At 39.7% G+C, this 21383-nt stretch overlaps 1 protein-coding gene across 2 annotated transcripts in view; it reads left to right on the forward strand.

Annotated features, from left to right (window-relative positions):
• Positions 1 to 8037: 8037 nt before the first annotated feature.
• Positions 8038 to 21383, forward strand: part of LOC121860573 (WD repeat and FYVE domain-containing protein 3-like) — a 67671-nt gene continuing 54325 nt past the window's right edge. For both annotated transcript variants that reach the window (XM_042357742.1, XM_042357743.1), the window contains exons 1-16: positions 8038 to 8176; positions 10287 to 10508; positions 11472 to 11545; positions 11821 to 11992; positions 12759 to 12932; positions 13470 to 13662; positions 13959 to 14145; positions 14430 to 14596; positions 15108 to 15310; positions 15875 to 16023; positions 16444 to 16565; positions 17132 to 17296; positions 17754 to 17860; positions 18259 to 18498; positions 18802 to 19007; positions 20113 to 20251. In XM_042357742.1, coding sequence (XP_042213676.1) covers positions 10293 to 10508; positions 11472 to 11545; positions 11821 to 11992; positions 12759 to 12932; positions 13470 to 13662; positions 13959 to 14145; positions 14430 to 14596; positions 15108 to 15310; positions 15875 to 16023; positions 16444 to 16565; positions 17132 to 17296; positions 17754 to 17860; positions 18259 to 18498; positions 18802 to 19007; positions 20113 to 20251 — 2514 coding nt within the window. In that variant the 5' untranslated portion in view covers positions 8038 to 8176; positions 10287 to 10292. The remainder of the gene's footprint in view (positions 8177 to 10286; positions 10509 to 11471; positions 11546 to 11820; positions 11993 to 12758; positions 12933 to 13469; positions 13663 to 13958; positions 14146 to 14429; positions 14597 to 15107; positions 15311 to 15874; positions 16024 to 16443; positions 16566 to 17131; positions 17297 to 17753; positions 17861 to 18258; positions 18499 to 18801; positions 19008 to 20112; positions 20252 to 21383) is intronic.

The raw sequence follows: 21383 nt of genomic DNA on the forward strand, positions 1-21383 counted from the left end.
TTGGTTGTATTTTCGACTGCATAAGGATGACCTTACTGTGTGCAGTTGCCAGTCAGGTTGTGTTTTAGGCAGGCTATGTTTAGCACCTTTTCAGCCCCTCCCCTTGTGGGTGACCAGAGTGGCTGAAAGGGCTGATCAGTCTGCATAGACAAGACCGGATTGCACTGCTGCCTAGATCCCAGTGCATAAACGACCATCTTATCTGTGCCGTTAGTGTATAGGGGGTTTTGATGATGATGAGAGGTATGATGAGCTGGGTGATGACTGGGTGTGAGTTGATTTATGTGGTGGGGCAGGAGTGCAGGCTGCAACCATACATCTTGGCTCTCCGATTTCCTGATCCAGTGGTGCAAGTGTTGCAACGACTGGGGAGAGGGAGAGTTGCAATGGACTGCCGATAGCTCAGTTTGTTGGGTTTCGCCTTAGTAGCCTGTCCATCAGGCATTGCCTTCGTCCGCTGGTGTAGTCGTTGGGTTAATATGGTGGTCACCTCTTCCACCTACACCGCCGTTGAGGTCTTGTTGGAACTTTGTAAGCATGTCTGCCTGATGCGGGGCTCCACCGCAGATTTTTCGTTCGTTGTTTACTCCCGTAGCCTGATATCTGTCAAGGTTAATCCGCAAGGCAGCGGGGCAGTGGTTGGTAGGCGCCAGGACGTGTCCACATGCCAGTGGGCCTATGCGCCGTCCCTCTGGGGCCCACTGCTACTCCGAGGTCCCCTGCTGGTCTAGAATGGGCCCACGAGGCACCCAGTTACCGTGTGTTGCCACGAGGAGGCACAGCAGGAGTCTTGATGGTGAGGAGGCTGTGTACTGGCAGGAGAAGACTTATGCAAGTTGCTTCCCTGTTCGCCATGAGGGCTAGCCAGCGGCGGTAACTGAAAGCGAGAGGAGGCAAGCAGTGCTTGTGCTTTGACACTAACATAAGGCTGCCACTATAGACGCATTTCACCACCCTGTGTGTGGCTGCACACACACACACACACACACACACACACACACACACACACACACACACACACGTCTCAGCTTTATGCCATGCAAACATCGCCAACGCAGCGCCTGGCTAGCATTTCCCCCCAGACTCACAATGACACGCTTACTGAAGCTTCGTCTGGCTAACGTTCGCCCACCTTCTGTCATTGTGATACGAGCATTATTACTCCTATGAAAGCTGCGTCTGGCTAACGTTCGCTCGCCTTACCGACCTTCTTGAGTTGGGTAATGATAAAGAGACGGGTATTGGAAAATCAATATTTGCTTCCAGGTGTACGAGCCTCTCTCTCTCTCTCTCTCTTGCGTTTTGTGTTTCAGCGTCCATTGTAAATTGTCAACATTATTGGCCCGAGGGGTATTGCATTCTCTATCTATCTATCTATCTATCTATCTATCTATCTATCTATGGCAATTCATATATCCTCAACATAATACAAGAACACAAAGACACACACACACAGGGTCAAAGGTCAGACGTTAAACAAGGTACCATCAGTGTGAATTGGCATCTTGCTCGAGGAAGTTGTAAAGTTAGATCGCTGTTGTTGTTGTTTTGTAATGTCTATCTGGCAAGTTACATCCACAACAGCAGCTGACGAGAACAACAACAACAACAACAGAGAAGAAGGACAACAACAACAACAACAACAGAGAAGAAGAAGGACAACAACAACAACAACAACAGGAACAGCATAGAAGAAGGAGAAGAACAACAACAACAGCTGAGGCGGCAAAACCATCTAAAAAAGTAGTTAAAAAGACTGGGATAACAGCTGCAACAAGGACGTAAACATAACTGATTACCACGACACAGAAACAGCAGCAACAGCAACAGGAACAACAGGAACAGCAGTAACAGGAACAACAGGAACAGCAGCAGCGGTGAGATAAATCCCCCCCCCCTCCCCAGCAGGCAGTCATGAACTACCTCTACCTCCTCCTACTCCTGCTTCTCCTGCCTCTGCTGCTGCCGCTCTCTGGATGCTCGCCAAGTCTAGTGCCTCCTCGACGCCTGCTCTGACGTCACTTGATGCAGGCAAAAACGTCCCCTGGAATCCGGATTGGTAAAGATTCATACCATCATTTACCCTCGTCGTTCTGTTTTGATTTTGAGTTTTACAGACGACACAGGTACGGGTGAAGGTAATTAGTACTGATACACACACACACACACACAGGTACAGGTACATACACAGGTACAGGTACAAACGGAATACAAAGAGAATAATACGGGTACACTTAGACGAGGATAGTGAGGTACAGTTTGTTACGTCGTTACACCTCTAGCATTGGCGGCAGGAAGAGCAAGGGCGAAGCTAGCATTGGCGGCAGGAAGAGCAAGGGCGAAGCCATGATAATAAGAGAGGGGTGATGATAGGAGGGGGTGATGATAGGAGGGGGTGATGATAGGAGGGGGTGATGATAGGAGGGGGGGATGATAGGAGGGGGTGATGACAGGAGGTTGTGATAATAGGAGATGGTGATAGAGGAAGAGGGTAGACCACATTAAGCTTTACAAGCATTATATCGTCATCTCTTCGTCTGATGGCTGAAATAACTATCGACAAAAGGTGAATTTCCGATGTCTTTTTGTTATAACGCTTCTCTCCTTCTCTTCCTCCTCCTCCTCTTCATCCTCTTCATCCTCCTCCTCTTCATCTTCTCCTTCGTCTTCCTCTTCTTCCTCCTCCTCCTCCTCCTCCCTCGGGTAAAGCGGAACGGTTGGCTGGACTCACCACTGCAGGGGATAACGGGAGGGTAGAGGAAGAGATGGGAGAAGAGGATGGAGGAAGGGAGAGAGAGTGAGAGTGTTGGAGATAAGGAGGGAGTGAGGGAGAGTGAGTGTGATGGAGGGAAGGAGGGGATGAGAGGGAGAGTGAGAGGGTTAGAAGGAGGGAAGGAGGGTGAGGGAGGGAGGGAGGGAGGGAGGGGCTGGAGGGAGGAGGGAGTGAGGGGGTGAGGGAGGGGAGGGGTTGAGGAGAGGAGTGAGAGGGGTGGGAGGGAGGGGGTTGGAGGGAGGGAGGGAGGGAAGAGGGAGATGAGAGGGAGAGTGAGAGGGGTGAGGAAAGGAGGGAGGGAGGGAGGGAGGGAGGGAAGGAGGGAGGGAGGGAGGAGAGAGGGAGGGAGGGAAGGAGGAGGAGAGGGAGGAGAGAGGGAGGAGGGAGGAGAGGGGGAGGGAGGGAGGAGGCAGGGCAGAGAGGGAGGAGGAGGAGAGGAAGGAGGAGGAGGAGGAGAAGGAGGGAGGGAGGAGAGAGGGAGGGGAGGAAGGAGGGAGTGAGGAGGGAGTGAGAGAGGGAGGAGGGAGTGAGAGAGGGAGGAGGGGAGAGAGAGAGAGGGGAGGAGAGTGAGAGAAGGAGGGAGGGAGTGAGAGAGGAAGGGAGGGAGAGAGAGAGGGAGGGAGGGACCTTTGAAGATGGGTAGACGTGCATGTAAACTGTCCAGTGGATGATGGAGGTGATTCAACCTTCACTGCTTTTTCTTTCTTGACGCTGCCATATCTCTCTCTCTCTCTCTCTCTCTCTCTCTCTCTCTCTCTCTCTCTCTCTCCCCTCACAATATCACAACTAACAGTATCAAACATCACTCCTCCCTTGACATTTCACATCAAAATTTTACAAAATCAAATTGGTCATATGAAACGAGTTATAACGCGAAATTCAATATACACTTAACAACAATAAAACAATATTTTGGGCCAGGGAATTCGCACTTTTTTTGGCGTGAATGTCGCATTTTGTTTTTCTTTTTTTGCTGAACAGTAAGATTTGTATGGCGGAAGAGCAACACTTTTGGTGGGAAAACATTAGAAATCACTGGCGGCTGAGAGATGAAATAAAGTGGAAAACACCAAGAAAATGTTGATCTATTTTTATATTGAATTTTAATGTAAGTTATAAATGAAAGTGATTAAATAAATATTACATTTTATTAGTGTGACTCTCTCTCTCTCTCTCTCTCTCTCTCTCTTATTTGTGTTCAGTAGAGGCGAAATAATACTTGCACTTATTGTTTTGTTGTCCATTTCTTCATTTATTATTAATATCGGCATCTAAAAAGAGAGAAAGATATTAAGAAAGAAAGAGAGAGAGAGAGAGAGAGAGAGAGAGAGAGAGAGAGAGAGAGAAAAAACGGAGAAAGAAAGAGGAAAATATCGAGAGAGAAAATATAGGAAAACAGAAAGAGAACGAGAGAGAAATAGAGACAGACAGACAGACAGAGACACAAATCCAAAACGAACTAATAAACCCCCCCGTTCATCGTTAACCACTAAGGAACAATATTATTTACAGGAATATTCTCTGTTTATGTCGTCTAAAAATACCAGACCAAATATTGCGTCTTGATGATCCTTCAGTTCTTTAATATACTTGGACGGGATAAGTGAGGGGATCTTTGCAATGGTGAATCCTCGGGTGGTTGGGAGGCGGCAAGGGGGGAGTAAAATGTATGGTTATTATCCCTGGGTTCCTTCCAGCCCTAGATGGCAGCCAGGGGAGTATTTCTCTAAGATGTTTTCATAGCGGTGGAGCCATTGTCAGCCTATACAGTATATTTATATTTGCCTGCGTCCTCATATAACCGGATCAGCTGAAATACGACACAGAGACAGAATCCTCCCAAAGATGCATACATGAATTTCCTTGATAACTTGAGTCTACAGTGGCGGCTCGTGAAAAATAAACTGGAGAGACTGCAAGCCTCACACAACAGTAGGTGACCTACCTCAGGTATGAGTTGTAGTTGATGTCCACGAGTTCCCAGGGCATGGTAGTACTGATGGACCAGTATTAATTGACAATAAAGTCGGCGTGTCTGCTCTTCGATGTAGCAAAATTGTTTATTACTATTTCATTAAAATCCTTTATTTCTGTTATCATTTTATTTTCAATGGATATCACTGCTAAAGCAGACAGTCTGATAAACACTCATGTTAAACTGGCGTGTATATTGTTTGTTCCTGCTTGAATGGTGTAGGTCTTCCTCTTGCTTTGATTTCAGTCTTTTCATTTAATGTCAGCTGGGAAAAGTTGATGTTTTGCAAATACTTCACTCTATTTTCCATGGTCAAAGGGTAATTAAAGAAAGCTTAGTTAACCACACCGTCCACACGTAATGTAAACACCAGACTGAGCGGCGCCAATTAATAACAAACATCAATCGTACAGCATTGACACCAACTATGACAGTAACTTAAATTTTGGTCTGATTTTAATGAAAATTCACTTAGCAACGTATTGAAAATAATTAAATAACATATAAAATGATCTATTTGTTGGTAGTGTATTATTGAGCTGTCTCTCTAAAGGAATCATACGCCTGGCAGTGAGTGTCTGGGGGGACTGCAGGAGCCACCACTGTGAGTCTGAGAGAATGAATATGATTACACTCTAGCCTCCATCCCTGTTAAGACTCAACTGTGTCGTGGCTTTCCAGTGAGGCAGTTACACACGTTCTCACATATCCAGTTAGAAGGAAAATTGTACATACATACTTAGAATAATTTATCCTCGTGAAGCGCATTAAATGATTCAGTAATATACGTTCCCACATCTCTACCTACTTTTTATAACCTTGATTGATTGATTGATTGATTGATTGATTGATTGATTGATTGAGTGAGTGAGTGAGTCAGTCAATCAGGTAGTTAGTGATTGCTTGATTGATTTATATTCAGCACCTCTGGGCGTCATATCAGCTTAGGTCATTACGCTTAATTATTTAAAAAAAAAAGACTCAGGTTAATTAAAATGTCATAAAATAAATTTATAACTAAAATCCCAAAGTATATCCTCAAGACCAGAAGCTCTCCAGTGCTCACATAGATAGATGAGATTAAAATATAGATAAGTTTACAATTGGTTCAGCATGTAGACAATACAGGCATACAGCTCAGGATGTTACTGTATAGACAACTAAGGTATACAGGTACAGTGTATACATAGTTTGTGAAGGTATTTACAGTATACAGTGTTTCTATACCTGCACTGTCTTGTTAGATTTTTAAACGTTCCTACATTAAAATAGTAATTGGAGCCTCCCCCCCCCCCTAGCTGTGGGTCTAGGTTAGGTTAGGTTAAGTTAGATTACATTAGTTCGCGTTAGGTTAGGTTAGGTTATTTAGCATTAGGTTATGTTAGGTTAAGTTAGGTTAGGTTATGTTAGATTAAGTTAGGTTCGGTTAATTTAGGTTAGGTCATGGTAGATTAAGTTAGGTTAGTGTATCTCAAGGTAAAATAAATAGGGTTAATTTTCAGATAATCTAAATATTTAACATACTAACATAACTCGATTTAATTCAAACTTAACCCTTATTAGTCTACCTAACCCAACGACGCCTAACCTTAAACTAGATCACTTTAGCAACATGAACTAACCCAACCTAGATAGATAGAACCAGAGAGTTAGATATTTATTGAAATTAAGCAAGAGATAGAGAGATAGATAGATAATTGAGTAAAATTGTCATACAAGTTAACATTGATTGTGTATCTGAGTATTGTATAAAATTCAGTGCATATTAATAATAGAATCTGGCCCTTGTAGTTTCGAGAGAGTAGACAGAAAACAGTGAATATATTTAGCGAGTGCTGCCTGACCTACAGCTGGTGCCTGATATAGGGAAGACATGTACGTTTTCTCTGGTGAAATTGGAGAACTTGTCCATTTTCTGTGAAGACTTTTTTTCATGGTCGCTGTACGATTTCTTGTCATGTTATATTATTTCTACTTTATTTGATATTATAACAGTATGAATTTTATTTTTCGTTATAATTCCCTTGTGTGAGTTATTATTTTACCCTTATTCGGATCTGGAGTCTCAGAGGTTTGATAGGTTAAATACTTTACTCTGCCAAACTCGTAGGATTTTCTGTGCTCTTTATTAAAGTACTTCTACTCCACTTGATATTATGAGAGAAAGGTTTTAAATTTAATTCTAAAATTCTCGTGCTAAGGAAAGACTAAATCCTGTTCTGATCTCTTCATGGTATTCATTGCAACAGGAGCTTACTACAGAACTTCTAAGAGTTGAAGTACAAAGCTTTTTCTTTTTTATATTTTAATTCAGATTTCCCTTTGAAGCAGAGAACTGGAAACATTTAAACTGTAAAAAAAATGGTGTAAAAATATAGTAATATTACATAGAGGCCTACATATTGTGCAATAAGCTATCACCTATATCGGGAAAAGGTGACATTTGTGGGTATTGAGAGGAACAATATACAGTACTGTATTATATAAGCGTGGACACAAGATATTTAAGATATAAATCTAATATTTATTTAGTAATTATAGATTATGAGAAGATTATGAGACGTAAACAGAAAGGTTGAAGCATATGGAAAATCAGACTAATTATTATATTTACCTTCTAAACTCATAATTTATATAGCTGGAGAATTGCTACGATAACAGAAAAATACATACATAGTGCAGAAAAGCAGTGGAAAGGAATGTTCTCAACTGTGGTAATGAAATGTGTAACCCGAGAGGGAATATCATATATCTTCTAACGGTATTGAGAATGTAGCTTTTAGTAAGGGTCAATAACCTTTACCTGAAGTTTAGTAAACGGGACTTGTAAAACTAAAACATTCAATAGAGATATATCGAATATATATTAAGTGTTTGATATTAAATTAAATGTGATAAACCGCAACATACATACAATAAACTCGGTATTATACGCGTCGATATCAAGAAGGAAAATTCGGTACCTTTCTACTCGTCTAGGAAACCTTATACTATCTATATACTACGAGACTTCTAATAAGAGTTAATATATGCTCAGTAATAGAGACTTATTAGCATAATATGGTGAATTGAAGCAATATATAAGAAGAAAATAAAGACATGTATATAAACCTATCATATGAAACACAGCTTAAATCACACAACAGAGGTTCATAGACCACTCATATATAGCGAATGATGTTTAAGATATAAAAATTTTAAACATAATAAAGATCACACAATAGATTAGAGTATATAAGAGAGATATATAGAGAGAGAAGTACCCGCAGGTCTAGGCTCACTTGTCCTCCTCGGCGCAAGTCAACTCGCTCACCACAACAAACATGAAGACCATCGTAGTAGCCTCAGTCGACGCCCTTTATAACCATTATACCATGTAATATATCCCACCCACCACTATATTCACCGACTCATGTTTAAACAATAAGGTAAGGAATGTGGTGTGATATAGTTTAGTGAAAGATGAGGTGGTTTAATGGTCATTGAGAGGGTTTAATGGCGGGGAGTTTATTGATGTGGGCGTAGTGATGATCGACTGACTGACGGGAGGGAACAGCTGATTGTCTTGTGGGTTTTAAACGTTATTTAAATTTGTTTATTATTAAATGGCTTTTTAATATTAAGGATAATGATGTATGTTTTAATGTGTATGAAATGTCAGGTGAATTTTAATTATGGGTGAATTATGTTAAGGGTAATTGGTGGTCTTGTGTGTTAAGTAATTATAAAGTGTAATTTAAAGTTGTTTTATATTTAATGATTGCAGTAATAAGGACGATAGTGATTTATTGTGTATTATATATCTAGGATTTGTTTCATTTTTATTACTGCGTTATAATGACGTTTTAGGAAAATTTGGTGTGATAGAATACTCTTGTGTATTAATTATTTCTTATTATATAGTATATTATCTATATGTTTGTGTATATTAAGTGTAAATAATTGTTGAAAGGTGTTTTATCAATAGGTACAGTAATGTTATTAATATTATTAATTTATGTCTCTTTTAGCCTCATTGTATTTTAACTTGATTATGAACTCAATTAGAGAAGAAATGTGGGTAAATATTTATTAGTTGCCAACACCTATATTGAGTGTAAATAAAAATTGTCGTTCTGGCAAGATGCCGCTTAAATGACCAAACGCGTAAACCAAATCCGCGTAAATTGAGACTATACTGTGTTAATGTACACCACGAAGATGCTGGAAAACCAGCTTTTTAAAGTGAGACAGATTGTATAATTATGGAAACACAGAAGAAGGCAGAGTAATCCACAGTTTGGCTGTGTGAGGAAAGAAGGAGGTACTATAATGGGTTAGAGTTCAGCAGAATTTGGTGTTAACAGAATACTTTGTCTTGTGCCAGTAGAGTAGAGTACATCTTGTTGTCAGGAGAGTACACCACTGTTTTTCTTTTCATCCCTCTGTACCCAGTGACAGCTTATACATGGCAGAGGCTTCTATAGGGGTGTTTTTTATTAGAAGGAGCAGTACTGTACCGATAATTCGCACTGGTCCTCAGTCCGTAGACATTGCTAGTATACTGTACTATAAAGTCTACAACTTCTTAATAGACTTTAATCAGTAAAGAAACTATTTGTACAAACTTTCAGTTCTTATTACTGCTTGATTTTCCAAATACACTCCAGTAATGTCCCCATTAGCTTATCTCCTCAAACTCTAACATCATAAGACTCTTAGTTCATTGTCTGCTGCCATTGTACCAGCTTGTTCACACACTCACTGCTCTTTTTGCATAATAATCAGCCAAGAATACCATTAAATCAGTGTTAAGACATAAGAAGTGATAACAGTTATGTATAATGTACTGTACTGTATATTCATTAAGTGTGAGAATACTGTATGTTCAGTACTGTACATAGCAGAGTGGACAGTGTACCCGGTATGCCTGCTGTAGGCTAAGGTGTAGAGGGTGTATGTACATTATACGTAAAATCCCTCTATCATGGAGGGAGAGGAGAGTGACAGCAACACTTGATACAGTAGATGGTAGTACAGGACAAAGGCAGGCCATCCTCTTATCATATCACCATTTGGCCTGCCTGCATCACTAGTTCAAGACAACAACATCTGGTGATGGTTGCAGTGTAGTCTATACTGTACAGTAATATATATTTTTTATTTTCAGTATGTTGTAAATTTATGGAAACATTCACTAAGTTTTTAAAAATTCCGGGATGTGCTATTTTTTACGGGGACAAGAAAATTTGTCTCTATACCCGAAAATCTCTCTCAACTGGAGCCACTTTGTACCACTTACCTGTATTCTGGCTAATGGAGAGATTACTGTATATACTTATTTTTCTTGAAAATACAGAGAAATTAAGTGCATGAAAGTCAGTTTTGAAATCTATAAAGGAATTTAATTTCCTCATATTGTACCAGAAGAAATTTTATTGCCTTAACTCATTACATTTTATATTTTATTATCACTGTACAAGTAACCTATGAGGTAGAGGTTTTGAAGATGTTTCCTTCCAATTCCTATTCAAAAATTTCTCTTCCTTTTTTTTCAAGGAGAAGATGAACATCATGCGCAAGTGGTGGGGATCGGGGTCACGGGTCGGGGGCGTCATGGAGAATATGGACACCGTCAACTCTCAGGCGGCCCAGCAACACCTCGCCCTGGGACTGATGCACCTCAAGAAACTGTTCAGTGAGTACTCGTACCCTCCCCACCCACTCTCCGAGCCCGAAAAAGAAGACAAACTTTACAACATGCTTCCATTGTTCTGCAAGGTAAGGCCAATGAAGAGTTTTGTGTGTTTCTTGTAAGAGCTTTGATATATGTTTAATGATTGAGAAGACAAGGCTCTCATAAGACCTCTTGCCTCTGTGGGACAATAGTTGAACTGAATTATCTTCATTAGAGAGTATTGGTGTTATGAGCAGGGAAGAGTAGTTGGCATATCTATACAGGTACTGCTCGACTTATGACAACCCGGACATACGACCGCCGTGGTCATATAAAATATTTTTCAAATTATGTATTTTCTAGTACCGACGTTAGTGATCGCGCTGTGTACTGACAAAATTTTTGTATGTAATTCCCTTTAAAATGGCTGGCAAGCGTAAAAGTGAGAGTTCTCGTGGTGCTGAGAAAAAAAAAGAGACACCCATTTTAGAATTTATATATATTATTTTTTTGCCTTTTCAACTTACGACATGGTCGTAGGGACGGAACCCCTTCGTAAGTCGAGGAAAGACTGTATATGGGGTAACACCTCAACCCTGACTGATGTATTAGAATGTTGTTTGGGGACTTCGCTAGAACACCTCAATAAACTGCTCATAGAATTACAGAATCATTCCCTCATTTAGGATATGTTAGGTAGAAAGATAAGAAGATGTTAGGTTAGGTTTTATCTGGACTCCGAACAGATGAGTTAAAGAAAATAGCGACATTTTTTATTGATAACTTTGATAAAGGATGAAAGTCAGACTGATGTCAGATGAGTCAGGGTAATTGTTTCCTTTATTACAGGCTTTGTGGTGCTGAGTCTTCACTGAGGCCTCATGTCAACATTAGTTCCTCATTTATAGTTGTCCTTAGTCATTTATTATATATTAGTAATGATATAAAATGTTACTGGAGAGTCTTCTTGACTGATTGAAAACTAAAGGAGAAATCAGTCAGCATAATTACTAGATGAAGGAAAAATATTTCTTTCATCTCTGGTAATAACTTTCACTTATTTTCAGGTGTTTGGTTCCAGCCCAACTTCAGATCTTCAGGAAAAATTTGGTGATGTTTTAATCTTTACACAGCATGTTAGGTGAGTCACTTAAGTGTTCATGTCTGCATCAGTGTACGTACCCTGTACAGTATATTGCTCGTTGGAACAGTTTGGGTTACTGAGAATAAGTTAAGTCTGGACTGATAATGGAGTCAAAATGATAGATCTTTTCATTTTGTTTACAGTTTAGTATAAATTATAAGGAATCACAAAAAATTTAGTCATCATGTTATGTCTTTGGAGGATAACATGAAACAAACACCGAGTCAGTTATCATTGCTAGTATTTACATCAGACGTATGTAATACTTTCAGTAAACTGATGGTGACGGAGATCAGACGTCGGGCCTCGAACCAGTCAACAGAAGCTGCTTCCTGTGCCATTGTGAGGTTTCTCGAGATTGACAGCTGTGAGGAGAGTAGTAACGGCTGGATGCTGCTTACTGCCCTCAACCTCCTGGCTGCTGGACCTCCACAGTTGATTGAGGTAATCACTGCTGAATTTTTGTTTATTTGTTCTTAGTTGTTTTAATTGGCTTATTGCCTCACATTAACCTAACTTGTCTGGTGGGTCATCTTGGGATCAAAAGTTAATTTCATAATTTTTCTCTATCTGTTTGTTGTCTTTCCTATGCTTGGGTGTATTAACCCCTTATTTATGGGATCCTCTCTGTGCTGAATAAAATTGTCTGGAGTTAGCCCAATAAAATACTGAAAGTGGATGAAGGGGTTAAGAGAAGCAGACTCCAAGATCAAGACAGCAATACACAAAAATAGAAGTTTGCATATAAAAGTATAGAAAGTATTAATTATGAATGCTTATGTACACATTTCTCTTATCCTTAACTTGCAAAAAAAAAACTTATGCAAGATTACATAGTTTACAAAATTGAACAGGAACTGCTGCTGATAACTACAGTAATTGATTTGCTTTTGGTTAGAGTGATCATGTGTTTGTGTACACACACACACACATAGGTATCACATGTAAATTTACCTGATTGTTTGAGTTTCTAATTTCATATCATTTGATAAAGATAAATATTGATCGGATAATTGATGGACTATGTTGGCAATCAGTAAATCCAGTCAGAATAATCCTCACTTTAGATATACTGAACCGGTACTCATTACAAAGAGACAGTACAGTATATTAATTTGTAAAAACTCTCATCACTTCACAATATTGAAATTTTCTAAAAAGTGTATAGCAGTTTGGGTAACAGTTTATTTATTTTATGTATTTTCTGTAGGTAATGACAGCTGCCTCCCTACCATCAACACTAGTCAAGTGCTTATACCTCTTCTTTGATCTGCCTGAGTATGAGAGCCCCTCCACCGATGTGACCACCCTACAGGCAGACAACGACTCTACTGAATTCTCTGCCAGTGAGAGAAGGATTTTACTGCAGAAGGTGTTTGTGCAGGTGTGTAGGAGTTACTGTACTTAAAGCTTTGTCATAGGTGTAGAAGTTACTTTTCGTGTCACAGGTATAGAAGTTAATTAAAGTTTTGTCACTGCTGTAAATATTTTCTCGTACCATATTTTGCTGACCTTCTTGGTGTAATGGTCCTTTCATCACACTTGTTTCTGTGATATTTTCTTCATATTACCATAAATGGAATTCAAATAATGATTAATCTGATTTTTCAACAGATGTCAAGAGTGTCAAGGTAATTTTGTCCGTTATTAAAAAATATAATACTATAGGTCAAAATTGCCCTGTTTCTTGGCATAACATTTTCAGTCACCCAAATTTATAAGTAAACAATGAAGTAAGTTTATTATACTTGAAGATTGTGTTAACGATCTTTGTAAGTAAAAGTGAAAATGTCAGTCAATAACCTGTTCCATCCCTGTGTGTGAGGATCATACGGTGCCTCAAAGTTACTTCATGTTTGTGTTCTGTCGGTGCTTTCTCTGGTACAGTACAGTGCTTTACTAGTGTATTACTGTATTTCAGTTGTTGGTGAGGCTGTGCTCCCACACTGCCCCAGCGGAGGAGTTAGCACGTAAGGATGATCTGACTCTGCTGTTCTCGGCCATCACGACTTGGTGCCCCCAACACAATGCCCTCTGGAGGAAGAGCGCCGCAGAGGTGCTGATGACGCTCTCCAGACACGGACTCTCTCAACCCGTCGTCAGCTATATTCACAGTGAGTTATATTGTTGTCCTCGTGATGAGAGTGTAGACCAGCGCCTCATTAATGTTATCCTCCCTTCCAGGATGTCCGCTCAATTACTTTTATCAGTGCTTACATTCCCATTATTGTCAGAAAATATTAACCCCTTGTGTATGGGGGCCCCTCTGCTGAATAAAATCATCTGACATTAGCCAGACTCTAAATGGCATCCTTTTATTGACTGAATATAATATCTCCTCATCAGCTTGTTTCTAGTTTCCATGAGTGGATTTACTGAAAGCTACTAAACTTATATTGTGTGTTTTCAGATAAGGGCTGTGTGGGTCTGTGTGTGGAGAACATGGAGCGAGGACAAGACCTCTCCCCTCTCGAGATCGTTGAGATGTTTGTGACCGTGTTCTGTTTCCTCAAGGACTCCTCAGAAGTGTCTCAGACTCTCCTCGATGACTTCAGATCTTCTCAGGGTTATGCTTTTCTTGCAGAGTTTCTACTCAGGTCTGTTCTAAGTATTGTTATTTTTCTTTAGAGTATTGTATTATGTTGTGTATAGATTACAAAAAGTATCTTAATATTATCACATATGCACCTTAAAGTTTACGGCACCACACGACTGTAAACATGTCGGTCATCAAAATTTTTTCAGGAATACGCCATGAAATTATTGACAATCTTTTGTAATGTGCTAATAAATTTATCAAAAAATACCATTATCTAAAAATTCTGTCATAAAATCTAGAGTGAATAGACAGGATCAAATCACTGTCTCTTACGCACATTAGACTGGAGGCCGACACATCTGATGAAAGCCGTGAGGCCCTGAGGAATCTTGTCTTACTCGTCTCATCCCTGTCCTATTGCGGCTACATAGAGTTAAAGCCGTCTTCTGCATCAATTGGCTCCCTGTTCCACTTACAAGGGTTCTCGTTGCCTGTTCCATCTGGGAGAGGTGAGGACTTGTAATTCTATGACAAATATGCTTTAAATATCCAATCTGGGTGACTGGCCCTAGTAAGGCCTAACCTAACTTAACCACCTAACTGTTGCATAACCGTTAGAATTGAGGCTAAGTTCTATTTAGTCTGTAATTCTGATAGTTATGGAAGGTTGACATTAGTATTAGAGCCAAGGCATAATGGACGCCAGTTTAAGTAAGGCAGGTTGAGGCCTATGAGAAATTATGCCCATTTAACCTGGAACCTGAATCTGCATCTTCAAAAGCCCTTGTTAGAAATTGTTCATTGTTAGACAGTGTATGTATAGGAGAAATAGTTTTTCATCCTTTTATAGAACTATTGTTTGTTGAAGTGAAATCTAAAGTAATCTCTATGAATGATAACTGATACTGTTAAAATTTTGTGTAGGTCAAAGTATGTAAACTAATTTATAACTGATCTTTAATAAGTAAACTGAGAAAAGTACTGTGTAAGTCAAAGTAAACTTGCATCATGTCTCAACAGGCACCAGTGTGAGAAATGTACAGGCCTTCAACGTCCTTCAGTCAGTGTTCCTCAGAGGTACAACATCCAACCTCTGCTCAGTGGTTCTGGACGCCATATCAGCCGTGTATCACTCAGACTCTGCCAACTACTTCATCCTCGAGCCCCAGCACACGCTATCCACTTTTGCCGAGAAGATTCACTCCAAGCCAAAAGAAATACAAGTGGGTGAAAGTGTTCATTTTATTAATACAGTAGTAGTTATAAAAGCATTGAATATATGGGTAGATGGAAGTAGAATATTCATAAATAGAGTAAGTAGTGTTTGGCCGTAAAGTATTCATATTCATTTCTGGGTCATAGCACCAGCGTTATACATTATACCAGTCAGTATTGTCACCTGTGGCTAGAGAGAGAGAGAGAGAGAGAGAGAGAGAGAGAGAGAGAGAGAGATGAAGACAATGATATAGAAAATTAATTACACCTGGGTACCGCGTAAACGTGGAAACGCGTAAAAAAAAACGTGTAAAGTGGGGTAATACTGTATGCAATGTCAATTCAATATTGCCTTGTACTATATGCTCCCATCTTTGCCTTGGATACAGTTGTCTCCCCCTCTTCGTACATTTTCTCTATATACTTAGCTGTTTCCTCCCCTCCGCTACTCTGCATTTCAACAACTTTAATCATAATATTGCATCACTAAAAACAGTAAAATTAACTGTTACATTACTACAAATGTATAATACATATTAAAGATACATCATGTTATTTCTTGTATGTTTCAGGAGAAGTACTTCCAGCTGCTGGAGTTTGTTGTGTTCCAGCTGAAGTTTGTCCCCTGTAAAGAACTCATCTCACTCTCCATTCTACTAAAAGCTCAACACACTCTCTCCTGCTCTATCATTTGCATCAACACACTGCTCACCATTCTCAAGTAAGATTTTTCTCTGCTTATGTTTTGGCGCACTTAACATTTTCTGACATAACTACCATAGAGAATAGCATATACTATACTGAATATTACTTGTACTGCTTTTAAACCCTTGTGGATGGCCTCCCTGCTGTGCTGAATAAAATTATCTGGCATTAACCAAATAGAATATTAAAAGTGGTGTCCCCATAGTGAAGGGATTAAAGGTACTTCAGTTAATATACACAGGCAATAGTTTGATAAAATCCCATTACTGTACTTGTAAACTTACAGAAGTAGTTAAGAAGTGAAAATATCCCCTCAATGGGTGTTTAACATAAACAAATAGATAATTCCTATACTGTATACAGTATTGTAATTCCTTAATTACTGTACCACCACAACTTCCTTCAATTTAAACATGTTATATAAATTTGGTGACAGGCATAATACAGTCTTCAAGGATGTATACCGTGAAGTGGGTATGCTGGAGGTGTTCGTCACTTGTCTCACAAGATATCATGAACTGCTTAAAGTACAGTCCAATGAAGAATCACTTAAGAAAGGTTAGTGCTGTATTGAGGCTCTTCCTGCTCTATGGTCAATCTTTTTAGCTGACGGTACAAGCCCCGCCCCCCTTGCAGCTCATTGGCTCATACATAATATTTGATTGATATTGATACTGTATATCTCAAATAAATCCAGATATAACTGTTAAGGATACCCCCAGTTCTGGTTCACTTTAATGCCAAATTTAATATGTGTAACTGCTTGAAAACATTAACTTTCAAGATATGAGTGGAAAAGAATTTGAACTAGAGTATTTGCCATCGAAGTTACGAACAAATCCACACTTCCAGAGAACACATTCACTACTACTTCTTCTCCTTTCACTAATCATTATGTATATCAAGACAAATGACACCAAATAAACAAAGCAACTAAAAAAATTACTTTAGTGAAGAGGTCTTTCAAGGTGGTCATATGCCGGTACAGATTTCTTTATTTTTATTATCCTATTCAGTTTGAATTTATACAGCATAATGTGATTTTTTTTTTTGCTTGAAGATACATTAATTACAGAATATTCTTAGGTAGGATGCCAGTAACAAGTTCTATTTTCTTATTATAGAGGAAGGCACCAGCATGGAGGAGAAGTTGGGTTTCCTAGTTATGGAAGCACTCACACACCTCCTCTCTTCAAATAGTCAAAATGCTGCTGTCTTTAGAGAGTCAGGAGGGGCCAAGTGTGCTGTTGCTCTTGTTCCTCACCTAGAATGTCGCCTTCAGGCTTTAGGCAAGTTAACTGTTAATTGAATTGTGCATTTAAGAGAGAATTTTTATATTTGTTTTAAAGTTAATTCAATTTTACTCAGGATTGTAATGATAATGATGATAATGGCACTACCATAGGATACTTGTGGTAATGTGGCAAGAGTACCTATCTTGGGTGTCCTGAGTTTAAGCTTTGAGTAACGACTCTTTTGTTATAGTAAACATGAGGCTTCTTAGTACATGTTCTTCGTACATTGTGCCTTGGTGTATGAGGTTGTGCTGGGTATTATATCAGGGAAGGGGAATAATGGTTGTATATTTGCTGTTTCAAACATTAAAAAAAACAAAGGAGGGTAGGGTAGGTTAAGCTAGGAAATACAAACAAAATCTTTAACGTAATACTTACTGTATTATAGCAACTGTTCTGCACCTTTGTGTTTATTTTAATGTATAAGTGAAAATGTTTCTCTCTCATACAGGTGTAATGCAGCAGCTGATCCTGGCTGATGATGACATGGGGTCATTGCTGGGTCTCCTCCACTCAGCCCCTCCCACAGAGTTGCAGCTCAAGATTGATATTCTCAAGGTAACTAACCATCAGCCTTTCTTGCCCAGGGGTTTAGGTTTCTTTAATCTTTCTATCTATTATTGATGTCACCTGTGAAACCAGCAGGGGACTGTAGGAGACTTCTCTCTCTCTCTCCTCAACTCTCTCTTACCACCCGGTCTTACTCACCATAAAGGTCACTAAAGGGTTTTGGTCATGAAACTTAGCATACCGATAAATTTATAAAATGGAAGGCATTAATGAGCTTTGTGACACGGTGGAGGATGTGTGTTGTTGAGCGATACTTGTTCATTTAACTTTTCCTATTTCTTCATCCACTATATAGAAGTTTAATAGTTATGATAAAGAGATAAATAATTGCAAAATTTTACTGCAGCAGACTTGTATGTAATGTAACTTTTGTATTTATTTTTCAGTCCCTTCTAGTCTGCTTAAAGGAATCTCACCGGACAAGAACTGTTTTCCGCAAAGTTGGGGGCTTCGTGTACGTGATGAGCGCCCTGGTGAGCCTGGAGGGAAGCCTGGGAGACGTCATACCCCCAGCGTGGAGCACAGTCCCATCACGGCACATCCTTACACTCCTGCTAAACGTCTTCAACACACTCACTATGGCCATGAGATGCGAGCCAGCTAATGCCAAGTTCTTCCATCAGGAGGTGAGCATCTGTAGATGGTACGTGGGAGTATAGAAGTAGTCGCTATAGAAGAGAGTAGTTAATATAGAAGTAGAGGAAAAATTAGTCTAGAAGTAGATGGTACCAACATTACTTGTATTCTTTTGTTTATGTTTTCAGAGATACTGTATTTTAATAAAATGTTATGTGCTTTTGGGCCATGCTGGTTATTCATTCACCTGAGGATGAAAGATGATGATGATGAAGATAGTTAGATTGATAAAATATGAATAGGAGTTTTAATATAGCCACAAATGAAAGTTATTATACTTTTTCCCAAACCAGATCTGCTACACTAGCTTCTGTGATACCCTGCGGCTTCTTGGCTGCTTCATGACAGAGACCCACATCCAGGACCCTACCGAAGATACCCTGGACCTGTCCATCTGCACCAACAGGGAGACTGACACAGCCACCACATCTCACACAACAGTCGGAGTGGACCTCAACACCTTCCACACCATATTCACTACACCGATTTTGGAATACATGTAAGATGATATTTGTATATGTTCTGGGTACCAAGTTATATCTACAGGAGCGAACACAAACACCTGTAGAGTTTTCGTAGGTTCTATTTACTGGACAAACAGAGATACACAAGCGAAACAGCTCTCCTTACTCTGTCTGGGGGGTCAACTAGCCTTTCAGGCGACATGTGGCAAGTGATACATTAGCAGCTTCCATATGTCGCCAGGCACATTAATTAAGCGTGTGGGACATGGTAAATACATTGCCACACGCTGCAAGCTAGGCTGAATAAATAATGTATATAAATGGACATACATAATATACATACAGCATATATAATATACATACAGCATACATAATATACATACAATATTGTTAACATCTACACATCCCCACCATTTATACTACCTTAGGGTTAGCATAAAGCCACTTGGGTGCACAGTATCTTGGTATTATGGATCATCATTTTGAGTTTATTATTTTCCTCTTGGGATGATGATAAGTTGTGTACTGTACAGGACTGGTGTAAGCCTGGTCAATATTGAGAGCCTTGTAGAATGGGAATACTTCATAAGAACACATTTGGTACAGTTATAAGAAGGAATGTATGAGAGAAAATGGGTCTGTGTTTCTTCTTGGTTCTAGCCATTTTTTATTCTAGTGGGAAAAGTCTTCTAGGAGGTAACAGAGAAACATTACAACACTACAAGGAGGAGTTTGCTTCATTGTAATCTAGTTAAGGGTGGAACTTTGTGATAGAGGTCAAGTTTAGGATTTTCACACTAAATGAGATCAAGGAATTTTAATGGTTTGTGTTGGCTGTTGTTCTGTATACGATAAACCTTGGTTGTGTCATTTGCAGTTAAGGTGAAAGGTTACATTTTGGTTGAGTACAGTTATACTGTATCTAGGTGAAAGTTGGCAGTGGCTGTGAACATATGGAAAGAGTTTGTGTGTGCATGTGTGTTTGCTCTTGTTCTGGCCAAATAAATAAAGATAGGCATGTCCTGTGCATCCCAGTAGAGTATATAATTACATAATGTATAAAAGTTTGTCTTCTTCATGTAATCATCTATCAGTTATGGTAGACCAGCTTTGTCACATCTCATGTTCTCCCATTTCCAGACCTCCTCCAGAGATCCCGGTGTCACTAGTGCGGGTGGTACAGATCCTGCAGTTGATGTACCACATGGCCCTTGATGCCTTTGATAAAGCTGCAGTACCCACCTTCACCCCTCCTGATATTGGGATGTCTGGGAAGGATGTGAGTTTGCTTAAGTAACCTAACTTTACCTCACTGCTCCTCACCTTTCAAAATTAACATGTGTGATTGGTTTTGTTTTAATCCTTGCCCTAAGCTGAATAAAATCCTAATGTACAACATTTGATGGAAAAGGGTTAAAAAATTTAGTTATAATGTATGGGAATTGTCTGAATATATTAATCTTTTCCAGGAAACAGAAATTTTCCACCTCAAACCAGCTTAACACACAGTACAGTACACCAGATGGTGTTAGGAGGGACCTCACGTGGTGTAGTAGTTCCCTCACAGATGTGTTATGAGGAACCTCACGTGGTGTAGTAATTCCCTCACAGACGGTGTTATGAGGGGCCTGACGTGGTGAAGTAATTCCCTCACAGATGGTGTTATATGAGTGAGGTGTGGTCCCAGGCCTTCCTGTCGTAGACGGATTAACACATCGCTGGTTGTTGTTGGGTCATTGGGTACCTGGGACCTCACTGTGTGAAGGTTAACTTGGGTACGACTCAGCTGTTACTGTTGAGTTGTTCTCACTGACTTAAGCACTGTTCACCACTGTTCACCTCTGCTCAACACTGGTTCCAATTCTTTCCTAAATGAACTTGTAACTTCTGGCGAGAACTTGTTGATATTCCGGTGGGGAGGAGGGGTTCAGGGGATGGAGTTGGTATGGGCCAACTTAACAGTTGACCTGGCTGCTCCCAGAGGAGCGCCAAGTACGTCTTGACCCTTCAGTGGTCACGGATGAAGTGTGTGTGTGTGTTGTACAGGTATTCTTACTAATGACAAGACACGTGAAAAGTTCTACCATACACACACGTCTTTCTTTGTGTACAGTAACAAGAATGTATTTGAGATGTCCTTAATTAGTGACACATACAGTACAGTTATTTCTTGTCCAGAACACACTTAATAAAACTGAGCTGCAGGGAAATTCAGATACACAAAATTTAAGTTTGAAGCAGATGTTATATATTATTTACTTATATGAACTGAGGGGACTGGCAGGGGAGACGACAACATGATGAATTATTTGAGTTAGGATGTGATGGAGTGTTTGGCACAAGATAAGTGTACAAGATGACATGACACAACTCTGATGACAAGTACAAATACACACACTTGCTCACATTGT

This window comes from Homarus americanus, unplaced genomic scaffold (genome assembly GCF_018991925.1).
Source record: "Homarus americanus isolate GMGI-L3 unplaced genomic scaffold, GMGI_Hamer_2.0 scaffold11150, whole genome shotgun sequence".
Classification (NCBI taxonomy): domain Eukaryota; kingdom Metazoa; phylum Arthropoda; class Malacostraca; order Decapoda; family Nephropidae; genus Homarus; species Homarus americanus.